We start from the raw sequence: 11,471 nt of genomic DNA, 5'->3' as shown, positions 1-11,471 counted from the left end.
TCCTGCATCCCTCTCATGGGCAGGTGCTTGTATCATGACTGATGCTATAGCCGATACGTAGAACTGATTACTGGGCGCACTAGAAGCTCATAGGCTGAATATATCTGATCCTCTAGATCATGTGGACCCTAGGCAAGACTTTCGTGATTCAATGGATTACAGACAACCGACCTATCGTTATTCCATGCATGTTACGATTGCTAGCTACATAGGATAGTTTCTCTGGACACTTTTTTCTGCTTACGTAAATAAACGGAGCACAAAATCAAACGTCTTTCTGTAGATGACGAGTTTAGGCTTGACTTAGTTTCGTTATACAAAATTTGGGTAGACTGCTGCAATTAATTTCACCACAGGAACTTGTTCCGCTGATGTCATTCCTTTTAACGGTCTCTGTTTTTCACCAAAAAAAAAAAACCAATGGTCTCTGTTTGATAGTTTGTCGCACTCGATGATTCCTCTGGCAAAATGTGGTTAAAACCACCAGGTACAACTCCCTTTGAGAGTTCCAGCGTAAATCCAACTCCTAACAAATCTTGCTATTAAAGAATGGAACTCTAATTAAAATTGCAGTCCAAGGGTAGCTCTTAATGGGGAACTTAATAATTGCAATGGTAAAGCACCGTCGCACAATATAAGACAACAGTGCGAACAAGACATTAAGTTATGATTCGCGATCAATAAAAATGGCTTCTGTCAGCCGACTATTGCAAGAAAGGCAAAGAACCGTTTTACTCATGTTTAATTCCAACCTTTATAAAAAACCATGGCATTCTAAAGGAGCATTCTGAACAAATTTAGTAACACAGTCTTCTTGCTGCTCACAACTCGGCACCTGCGGCACCCAGCTCCTGCTTTTGCTGAGAAAGCTGCAAATTCCAACTCGCTGGGATCTTAAGAATCCTATCACATACCTCGGACTTCATTATTCCACAAACATGCCATGCATCGTTCGCGTATATAATTCCACTTAATCAAGTGGCATTTGCCATCTTCAATCCTCCGTCACACATCTGCAACCACATTAATGCTAATTTTATGCTAGCAGCCACTGGGGATAAACAAACTGCTGCTTGAGGATACCCACATCAAAGAGAAGTCCTCCAACAAGTACGGAATGATGCACGGAATGCCAAAAACTATCAATAGACATAGACACATTCAACTGTTAATTTGTCCCAAACTTTCCTCCTTGTTTGTTAAATCAACAACAGGCAAATAAACAGATTCTGAAACTTTTTACTTTAAGCAAAATGTATAACGTATAACTCTAAATATAAAGCCAAAATATGCAAGTTCTGACCCGTTTCTGCCAGTTTCTTCATTCATGATCAGCTAGACATCATGAAGAATCATGAAGCAGTTTGAGGTATCAAGTTTGCAACGATGAGCATGTTTCGTGGTTTAATGTTTTGTGAAAGGCAACCTGCAAAGCATAGTAACCCAAGTCTCAGATTGTATGCATGAACAATGTAAAGCATCTGGTAAGATCATCCAACTATTGCACTGCAAGATTCAACCATCAATTTCAACACTAAAGAAAATGTCGGAAAGTATCAGATGCATTTTAGGCGATTGATCCTACAGGTTAGCTAATGAGAATGGTTGTTTGTGGGGACAGAAAAAGCCCAGTAGAAGTTCGAACAGCTCATAAACCTGCCATCGCAGAATGGCAAGTCATGAACTGCCTAAGTTTCCTACCAGTAGCAACAGAACCAATAGATAAAGCACTCCAGTAGCCTTGCCTAAGCTTCTACGAAAGACTATCAGTATCAGGAAATGTTGATTTCAGACAGAACTCTCTGAAATCAAGAAAAGATTTCGATGTACAGGCCTGAATATGTGAATACTGTTATGGTTTCTTCTCATCAAATCAGCTCACTTCTAAACCTGTGCATAAATGGAGGCAACTTTTCCAAACTCAAGTAGATACCAATGCTTTCTGAAGATGCTGGACGTCAAGCTGTAATTTTATTACTTTACTGTACTCCTGTCATAATATTTATCTATTTTCACTATGCACACTTTGCTCGTTTCTTTGGGTCTCTGCATGATCTCTGGGCATAGGGACTGCAACGTATTTCACCTTTGGTAAATCTTCTTTGAGGAATATAAAAGAGCACGAAGAACTTTTAGTGGCATACTTACAGATGTTGATGTCTTCAGTAGCTCCCTTATGGCCATTGTTGCATAGGAAGATGATGGAAGCGTGAAACCCAGCTTTAAAGCCATATGAATTTCATCTCTGTCAGAGATGCTAGCTTCACCAACGTTCATTGAAGCATTCACACCATTCTCACACGTCGACGAGATCACAGAATCTAATAGATTATTATCCTTGTTTCCATTGACAAAGTCCTTCCCTTCAACTAACCTGAGAGGCTTGGAGTTGTTAATTTTGTCTAAATCAGTCTGGGCCAGTGGTACACTATAATCACTGTATCTTAGCATCTCCCTGCAGCAGCAGAAAACAGTGTTGCTGAGAGAAAACAATCTCAGAACTTTTATATCCAACTAATAAGATACTTGAGAAAGATGGGGGCAGAAAATAAAAGGAAAAGCCAAACCACACCAGTCATAGTCCATTGGTTTCTGAAAAACCCGTCTGTAACCTCCGGTCATACTTGCTATAGAGAATTCCCTATGACACACCAAAATAAACTAGATCAGTGTGTAGCCCAATGACAGAAACTGCTCTTAATAGGATATATGGTGGTTAGTGAAGAAGACTTTAAGAGGGGAAGTATTAAGAGGTTTAGCCAATAAAAAAGTCACGAGAAATTTACTTGACATTGTGCATGCCCTCTGTCAAGCTGATGGAGTCCTGTGGGAGACGTTGTTTAAGTGAGGCCCAGAAACAGAACAAACAACTGTTAGAGAATATCCAGAAATATAGAGGACACTTTACGCTTATTGTCCTAAGCCAATTTCTCTTTAGAAGTATTTTCTCCCTCTATTATCAACAATATTCTATTGCAGAAAAATAAATGAGTAATCATCATGTCGCTTAATATTCAGCCCAACTTCAGGCCTCCTAAGTCCACTCAAGCTGTAAGGGTCATTCTCATATCTGACTAGATCACACAACCACCCTAAACGTGTTTCTGAAATTCCAGCAGAAGATCAGGAACTCTGTGCTTTATATGCATAAAGTGCTCTATCTCCCAGGCTAGGGATTGCCCATATGCAGCTTTTACTAAGTGTGTGTCAGGGGCTGGGTATATAAGCTGCAGGTCCTCAGTCCACTAGAATTTTCACACTTAAATGCGCCACATATAATAGGATACAAACAAAATGCATTGAATGATGCTCGTTGAATTCCCAAGAAGCACTGACCTTCTTCGCCAAATCATGATAAATGTCTGCAACATCATTATTTGGGTATATTACTCTTGAACTGCCACAGAAAAGGATGGCCAATGTCAGATGAAACAGAAGTTGAATATTCTACTTCTTTCATTCCTTAAAACTTACAATGCAGGTTGTACTATACAAGTCTTCCCTTACCCAGGCATAGGAAGGACAATATCATCAAGTGAATATCTCCCCGAAGCAATATCCTCTGAAGTCAAAGCCTGTAAAAAGGTCAGGAGCCCTCATTCTCAATCTCATACCTAGCGTTTATCTACATATCTCAGTATGTAATTAGTGGCAGCGACAATGACCAAAAATGAAAAAGAGCAAGCATTTTCAGATTCAGGTGCATTTTATTTTACACAAGTCAGTTTCCTAAATGACTTCTGCATGAGGGTTGGCAACCCCTTAATTTCTTTGACACCACTCATCCAACTACATATTCTATGAACAGAAGCATTAAACAAAATATTTGCCAATGTGTGCTGCTAGAAAGGTTCCTTGCTTTATGGGATATGAGAAAGGCTGCGTATCAGCAGACGGTCATGAAAGAGAAAAACTTAGCTCTGACCTTAACAAGAGGATGACCTTCCGCAGGAAGATCCATTTCAGATGTCTCATCCAAATGAACATTATCAAAGGCATCAGAGGAGTCATCATTTCCACATTCTGAAACAACTGCCACATTCTCATCATCATGTTCTTGATGACGTACTATGTCCCCAACCACAACTTGGTCTGATCCTGCCACGTGGTGAAAAACAGAGCAAAATTATTGTTCTGAACCTAAGGTTACGAAAAGAAAACCTCGTCAAGTCTTTTTGATGTAGTACTTAGCATACCGTACTTCTGCACCCTTGCGCTTGCTGCATGGTTCCACAGATAACTCTGATAACTATGTACATACCTGGGGAGAAAGCCCAGTTAGCAACTGAAGTGAACACCTAAAATAAGAATCCCCCTGCAAGAAATATTGGGTCCCTCATGCGCTACCATACGATGCTGCTTTCTTGAAAGAGACTATTTACATGTTTCAAGAGGAAAAAAAAAAATGCAATGTTCCTAAGGATAACCATGAAAACAGATTCAAAGTTGCACAAGATTGTTTGATGATGAAAAACATTGGAAAAGATGCTTCGAACATATAACATTGACGATTGACGTATGAGCTCAATAATGTGCGCCCAGGTAAAGATGACATTTGAAAGCCTGAATGAGGGAGCCAAAGTAGAGCATATCTTTATATCTTGTGAGCAGCTGCCAGACTAGAGCTCTGACGGAGCAACATATGTTTCACTAGCTACATAGTACTTACATCATTCTCAAAGTCCTAGGTATAGCTTTTAAGGCCTGCAAGTAGTTCCCAGGAAACTTTTTCAAGGACTGGAGCTGCAAAAAGCCAAAAAGCAAGACCATGCGGCATCATCATTAGACAAAAAGATGCAAAGATACCAATATAATAATTACAGAAAATGATCATCAGATGGTGCCGGTAGAGGACGGGGGAACTCGAAGGTAAGAAAATTAGTTGAAAGAACTATAAAGGACATGAAATTGCCAATCTGGAGAAAAGAATTGAACAAACGAGCAGTTGGCATAGTAAAACAACTGTCTGAGCGATTGCAAAGTAAGAACTTACTACAGCCCTTTCAGCAACCAGATGACGGGGCATTCGCCTCAAAGTTCCGTCAATGTCACTACTCTCCTTATAATACTCCCTTGCGATTGCTATCACATCTTTTTGTATCTACACTTTATTAAGGGAAACAGTTCTGCTATACCAGGGAAAAAGAAATAATAAGCCCTCTGAGCTCATGCAATGAACCACAGAGTACATACTTTCTCCATAAAATACTGAAAACATCATAAGGATATCCCCCTCCCTCGGATCAAGAATCATGCTCACAGCCGTTTTCCACTCTCCTCGAAGTAATGCTGCACCAATATTGTGAGTTGGCACAGAACCACTTCCAAAGCGCTGGTAGAGAAAGAAAAGTTGAATGTATTAATCACCTAGCCCGAACAAATTAATTTAGCAAATATGAAGAGCTGCACCACATAGCAATAACTTCATTAGCTGATTAATATAGAAAATTACTCACTGTCAGTTTTGGTTAAATTAAAGAAACGACTCATGCAAAGCTGATATTGATAAATTGATTCAAGTTAGTAAAGCCAAAACAACATGCCGCGCGTCAGTATAGGCAGGAAATCCTGACCAAATTCAAGCCAACCTGCTCTGAGCATGATTCGGAGCAAGTCGTGGATTTGGTCGAGATCAAAGCTGGTATAGTCCATTTCTCCTTGGCAAGCTTTCTAACCTATGATGTGGCACCACATGTCATTATGAGCTGTTTTAGCTGTCTTATTACATCCATATTAGCATTTCTCTTCAACCTGAAAGACCAAACTTCAATGGCGCCTAGTTATCTACCTTAGTAAGTATCACATCACTAAATCGCATCATGCACTGACTGAAACTAGTGTCTCTTAAACAACACTTTAGTGCTTGAGGTCACCACAAACATCTAGCTTAGCCAGCCATTCTCAGGAAGTTGAAACGCACATGTGCTCTTCTGCTAGGAATAGAACATATATGGCATGACCCGATGTAAACAAGACAGTTGCTCAAACAGAACAGGGTCAAGAATTATGGCAAGTTCACTAAATTAGCAAACTCAATATATGACAGGTTTTATCTCCAGAATTCAATTTTGTTATAGAACACAAAGTTTATTTTCCTACTCACAAAGTGTGAGCAAGAAAGGTGTGATCATTAACAATGGACAAAAGGGCATATGCGGCGAATATTCTTGAACTAAGCGATCTACCATTTCTTGCAATGGTAAAATTGACAAGTCCTGAATGGCCAAAGTAGCACACCCTACACCATCTGTGCTCATGAAGGTCTTAATGGACGTGAACACAATGTTCTTGCTAGGACAAGAATACTGCAATTAGATTTTCCACTGCTCATTTAAAAAAAAAAAAATCAAGTTTCCCTTGCTGCTGCCAGGAAAACTTAAAGTCATGGAACTGTTCGCATTATCTACACATGACCTGGTTAAGGTTAAACCAGCAAACTTTACAAAATTATCATGTAAAAGAACAAGTGGAGATGGTCTATCTCTTTGCATTAACCCCTTTCACATGGGTTGCTATGTGTGACGCGCACTGAATGTTGCAGATGTCTCATCCATAAAGTTTATTCCCCTCAATTTCTTGAAGTCTTGTCTATCTCCCTTTAGGCACTCTCGTTAATTTTCATGTCCAACAGCATGAAATTCTTTCTACAATTTTTCTCTTAAGTTACTGCTACCCAAGAAAGTTACAATTGTTCTCCACCATAGCCAGTTGTTAGCCCTCTGGTTTGCTCGTAACAAAAAGGTTCCATCTAGCAATGTGAATTTAGGGCACAATCTGAATAGAAGCTCATGTTCTTGCAGGACCATGAAAATGAGGCCTGCTCAACGCATATGAGACAAAGGATGTGAAAGGTCAAATTTGTCTCAAATACACTTCTACATCAGCTTTATCACGTTATGAGGTTAGAAGGAAAAAGGACCAGCAATATATACTACATTCTCGTGACAAACATAGGGGAGAAAAGTATGTCGGACATGAAGGATACAATTAGATGAACTAAATGATAGAGATAATAATAGTCTGGAAAATACTTGCAAGCCAAAGTAGTTGATGAACCCCTGCTTTCCTAAAGCATCTGCTGCTGCTTTGACGGTATCTTCTGAATCTGCAATAACGCCACTATGAAGAAATGCATGTAGTATTAGAATAGACTATGGAAGGTTTAATGCAACCACACATAAAAGTGACAATATTCCTACCGTAGCGTGACTGTAAATCTATTTCCCAAGAGCTGCCCCAAAACAAGTCCATCCTTCACATAGCTGAAATGGAGCAGCTAAAAGTGTTGGATATGTCATGTATATATATCCTAGACAAAGGCAGAACATAAATAACATTCTCCCTCACCAAAAGTCACCGACTTTAATACCAATCAGCTTTTCATTCAAAGATGCTAATTTACTTGCGGATTGCTTGAATACAGTAACCTGCATATGCAAAAAAGAAAACCTAGCTCTGAATTCTGAACATCTGTCCAAATGACATATCCTAGAAGTACAATGATGCATAACAGAATCAATTGCATAAAGCAAGAACAGTAATTCACTACTCTCAATCTCATTTTGAAACTAGAGACATTGCCCATCCATTGAAGGGATTTTATAGTTATCGAGACTGAAAGACCACTGAAGGCAAAGTGAGAACTTTTTCATGTAGCATGTGTAGGAAATACCAAACCTCTCAATTAACGACAAGCACGATATTTTCTAAATAATCATAAGAATGGAAGATTCCAATGAATTTGGTTAGCTTTACTTGGTTTACATTAACTATCCTGCGTTAATGCTCTAATACAAAATTCGTTCACAATAGTCCATAGATTGTTCATAAGACTCCCTAAACAACGACCATCATCAATATGGGGCCTAAACATATAATCTAGATTGATAGTGATTTAAAAGACCTTCTTGTTGTGTGCTTTCCAGTCCTGTGAAAATGATAAGTACGTAACAAGATGCCAAAATATACAGACACGCCTTCCGGAAATTCAATGACAGATAGAGAAACAGGTGAAGGTTGCAATACAATAGCAACAAACAGGCACAGCACCTCCAGGCCTTAAAAGTCAAAAACATGTAAATATTGCATCATTCAAATTGTTCAAGTTAAAAAAAAAATTATTCGAGGACTTCCCTTCAATGGTCCCAAAGAAATAGGCAAAGGAGAGGCTTATTTGTTATATTCACAGTTCCAGTATCATTCAAATATCCAGGCAGAGAGAAGAAAAAGAACTGCTGGTATAGTAAATAATAAGGCTATTCGAAAATCATTTGTGAAATGAAGAAGAAGCGCTTTTGCAGGAAATGGCAATAAATAAATCTACCAGAACTACCAGGTCTTCCCTATAACTTTGAAATTTTTAATTTTAAGCTCCAAAAGCAAGCATGAAAGAGAACCTCGAGAGAACAACGATAATGATTTTTTTTGAGGGTCGGAGAGATCATTCTATTGAGAAGAAGGGGTATATCAAGAATATCAACGTGCTATTCAAAAACTTTTGCAGAATAGATGAAAGGAAGAGTCCCAGAATTAAATTACTTGGAATTTTAAGCCAAAACAGTCATTAACATCCAGTACCACAAGAATATATCAGTTATGATTATTTTGCAGCTAATTATTCTTGCAAAAGTTAAAGACAAATATACAGGCATATTCAGTGGTACTTTCACAAAATCTTTCAGAAATCCTAGCCGAAGGGAAAAACTGCACCAATATCAATAAAAGAAATCAAGAATACCATGCTTTCATGTAACAAGGCATGACACTGAGGATATCTGACTTCTCATAGATTCATCCTTTTATGGCACTGCTTGGAGAAGTTTTAGTCATTTAGAATCTCCTATTATCTAAAATGGAGATGACTTACAATTAGAAGAAAGGCCACATGAAACTTTTTACCCATGACGTAACAGAGACACTATGAAGGTTTAAGTTGCTTTCAAATGACAATATAGATCAAAAACTCAAATAAGGCAGAAGCATGCCTAGTATTGATTACCCTCTGAGTTGAAACAGCTCGCTTGTCCTTGGTGCCCGCAAACCCAAATGATCTCGACTGAGAAGTGAGAAGATGAATCATCTTAATGGGAATGAAGCCAAATAATATGATCTTGAGTTTTACTAGACACTGTTTTTATGATACAGGAACTTCCTAGGTGAATATAGATTTTCAGTTTAGAATCATCAGCTACCTGAGTGCCCAGCATCTTTCCTATAAGACCCAAGGCCTCCTGTGTATCCTTATTTTCCTTGTAAAGATGAAACCTGGATAACAGTGGCCCTAAGTAGTTATTTAGATTGTACATGAGAAAAGCAAAGAACAGCTAAAAGATGTCGACTGGCAAAGACACACGACTGATGATTTGAAGGTATCAAAGAAATATTAACAATGTGAGTCTTGTTGAAGTCTAAGTCATAATTAGAGTTTCCAAAACAGAGTGTAGTCGCATCCTCACTTTATAAAGGATAAACAGCATTAGCTACGTCCCATCCTGACAATATCACTAACTTGTTATTACTTCATTGATATACGCTCCTGACCTCACTTCTTCCATGTGCAAATGCAATTTTTTCTAATAAATAGTCAAATCACTTACATAGAGCTCAAAGAAAATTACTGTCAATTACAGTGACAGATCACACTAACAGCTTCCACTAGTTTTTTTTTTTTTTGGTAAAAGCAGCTTCCACTAGTTTGATACTAACATCGACCAATAAATTTCATAAGTTTAGCTCTTCGTTATACTCTTGTTCATTTACCAAAATGGCGACCTAGTTAATATCTCTGAAGAATGGGACACTGAAAACCACGCAGAAAGCATACTCTGTGAAACTCCTACATTAGCTAGCTAACAATAAAGTCCACAATTTGATCATTTCTACGCACAATCACTAATGATTTGGCGGGATTCTTTCCTTTTAGGTGTTGACAATTACATCTAAGCTTATAGCACATCTAATTGGTAGTAAAACGTGGTCGTGAACATAAATTGTCAGAAAAATGCAATTGCAGCTCAACATTCCGAATTACCTAAGGAACTTCCCGACATGTTCAGGCCAGCTACTTGAACCTCTGCTATCAAAAGGCCTATCACCTCTTTCCTTCCGCTTCTTTGACATTTTACCCCTGGACTGACCTCCAGAACTTACTCTCACCCGAATGCACTTTGTCGAGGTATCTGGGCCATCAATTGTGTCGGTAACAAGAAATTTGAATTTCTCTTTGAAATAATTATGAATTGCCTAGAACATGCAATAAGAATTACATCAAATTTGTTATTGCTGTAGTCAACAATCAAATAATATTTGCTAATGCTGAACCAAAACATCCAAGATTGAGATCAATATGCTCGCAAAGACCTAAAATGACTGAGCTGAGGACCCCAATTAATGGAAACACGCATTAAGAAAAGTGAGCCATCAATACTAAGAAAGATTGGTGTGAAGCAGAACGTTTGTGACATCTGACTTGTCAAATTCACCTCAACCAGAGGAGCATTTGAATTTCCTCTGCTCAGAACATCAAACAGACAACTACCAGGATAAGGCTGAGTGTTTAGTTGTTGTTGTAGAACATAAACCAGACATAGTTTTACCATTTACCTGAACCGGGCAATGAGATACTTCATTAAAAAAACAAATAAAAAATCCACCAAAGTGCAAGCAGCACACCGTGCGATGAATTTTGTCACAATTTGGAGAAAGAACTATAGGCGAGAGGCTCTCTTCAGCACCGGATGTAATTTGCGCTATAAAACTTTGCAGCAGGTCAGCATCAGAGTCACCAGCAAGACTCCTAAAAGATTCGATCTCCGCATCATAACTTTTGTCCAGCTGATCAGAAGCATTCGTCTCGTTCTCCTCTGCGAGGTGAATGGGCTATGAAAAGGGACATCATCTTCAGACCTTCACGACAGTTAACATGAATACAACTTAAAGAACCAAACTTCACAGATAATTTACCTCGGGAGGGGCATCCAATGTAGTCAGATGAACAACATTTCCCTCCAAATCCACTTCATTGACAATGAAATCCGAATACCTGTACAAAGTCCCACAAGCATTTGCAAAAGTCAGCAAAAAGAAAATGGCTCCAACGGGACACAACATCCAGGAGACCGAATGCCCGAAACCCAGAAGTTATACAGAAGTGGGCACGCGGATTTCACTTCATCTCTATCGCGGAAACGACCCTCCGACCGCGCAAGCTTCTCGACTTCACAAACTGGAACGGAGAAGAAACTGAGCATAGTATGACCGAGGGTGAGTTCGTTTTACTGGACCTTTGCTTGAGGATGCCGCGAAAGCCAGGGAGGTTAGAGATGTAGCAGGCGATGCCGACGTCGGACTCTTCTGGGGTTTTCATCGCCATGGTTAATGCGATGGTGAAGCTCCAGCCGGCAGCCGGGTAGCAGAAGTGCTGCAAGCCTGCAACTGTTATTGGAGCTTCTATTGACTTGGCAGTAGGGTTT

At 39.1% G+C, this 11,471-nt stretch overlaps 1 protein-coding gene across 2 annotated transcripts; it reads right to left on the bottom strand.

The window, feature by feature from the left end:
- Positions 1 to 581: 581 nt before the first annotated feature.
- LOC115734238 (multisubstrate pseudouridine synthase 7) lies at positions 582 to 11,442 on the bottom strand. 2 transcript variants are annotated; one of them, XM_030664904.2, is made up of 21 exons: positions 11,283 to 11,442; positions 10,963 to 11,041; positions 10,672 to 10,878; positions 10,031 to 10,242; positions 9,192 to 9,264; positions 8,999 to 9,055; positions 7,348 to 7,427; positions 7,200 to 7,262; positions 7,032 to 7,119; positions 5,230 to 5,332; positions 4,994 to 5,097; positions 4,670 to 4,743; positions 4,197 to 4,261; positions 3,926 to 4,098; positions 3,508 to 3,575; positions 3,337 to 3,397; positions 2,787 to 2,824; positions 2,573 to 2,641; positions 2,149 to 2,455; positions 1,304 to 1,426; positions 582 to 1,101 (listed from the first exon to the last, which is right to left on the bottom strand). In XM_030664904.2, the coding sequence occupies exons 1-20, from the start codon at positions 11,369 to 11,371 to the stop codon at positions 1,373 to 1,375; spliced, it is 2,064 nt and encodes a 687-aa protein (XP_030520764.1). In that variant the 5' UTR covers positions 11,372 to 11,442; the 3' UTR covers positions 582 to 1,101; positions 1,304 to 1,372. The 2 variants fall into 2 exon arrangements, with proteins under 2 accessions (XP_030520764.1, XP_048136493.1); XM_048280536.1 differs by lacking the exons at positions 582 to 1,101; positions 1,304 to 1,426 and having other exon boundaries at positions 2,289 to 2,455; positions 2,568 to 2,641.
- Between the last annotated feature and the right edge of the window lie 29 nt (positions 11,443 to 11,471).

The sequence above is a fragment of the Rhodamnia argentea genome, chromosome 6 (genome assembly GCF_020921035.1).
Source record: "Rhodamnia argentea isolate NSW1041297 chromosome 6, ASM2092103v1, whole genome shotgun sequence".
Taxonomy (NCBI): Eukaryota; Viridiplantae; Streptophyta; class Magnoliopsida; order Myrtales; family Myrtaceae; genus Rhodamnia; species Rhodamnia argentea.
This window is presented reverse-complemented; position numbering and strand designations above follow the sequence as displayed.

What these genes read in the sequence shown, in the direction of transcription:
- LOC115734238 (XM_030664904.2), bottom strand. Translation starts at nt 11,371, where the DNA reads ATGGCGATGAAAACCCCAGAAGAGTCCGACGTCGGCATCGCCTGCTAC. An exon ending in GTGACAAAATTCATCGCACG is followed by an intron (nt 10,243 to 10,671) that starts GTGTGCTGCTTG and finishes TGCATGTTCTAG; the next exon opens with GCAATTCATAATTATTTCAA. An exon ending in TCTTGATCCGAGGGAGGGGG is followed by an intron (nt 5,098 to 5,229) that starts ATATCCTTATGA and finishes AAGTGTAGATAC; the next exon opens with AAAAAGATGTGATAGCAATC.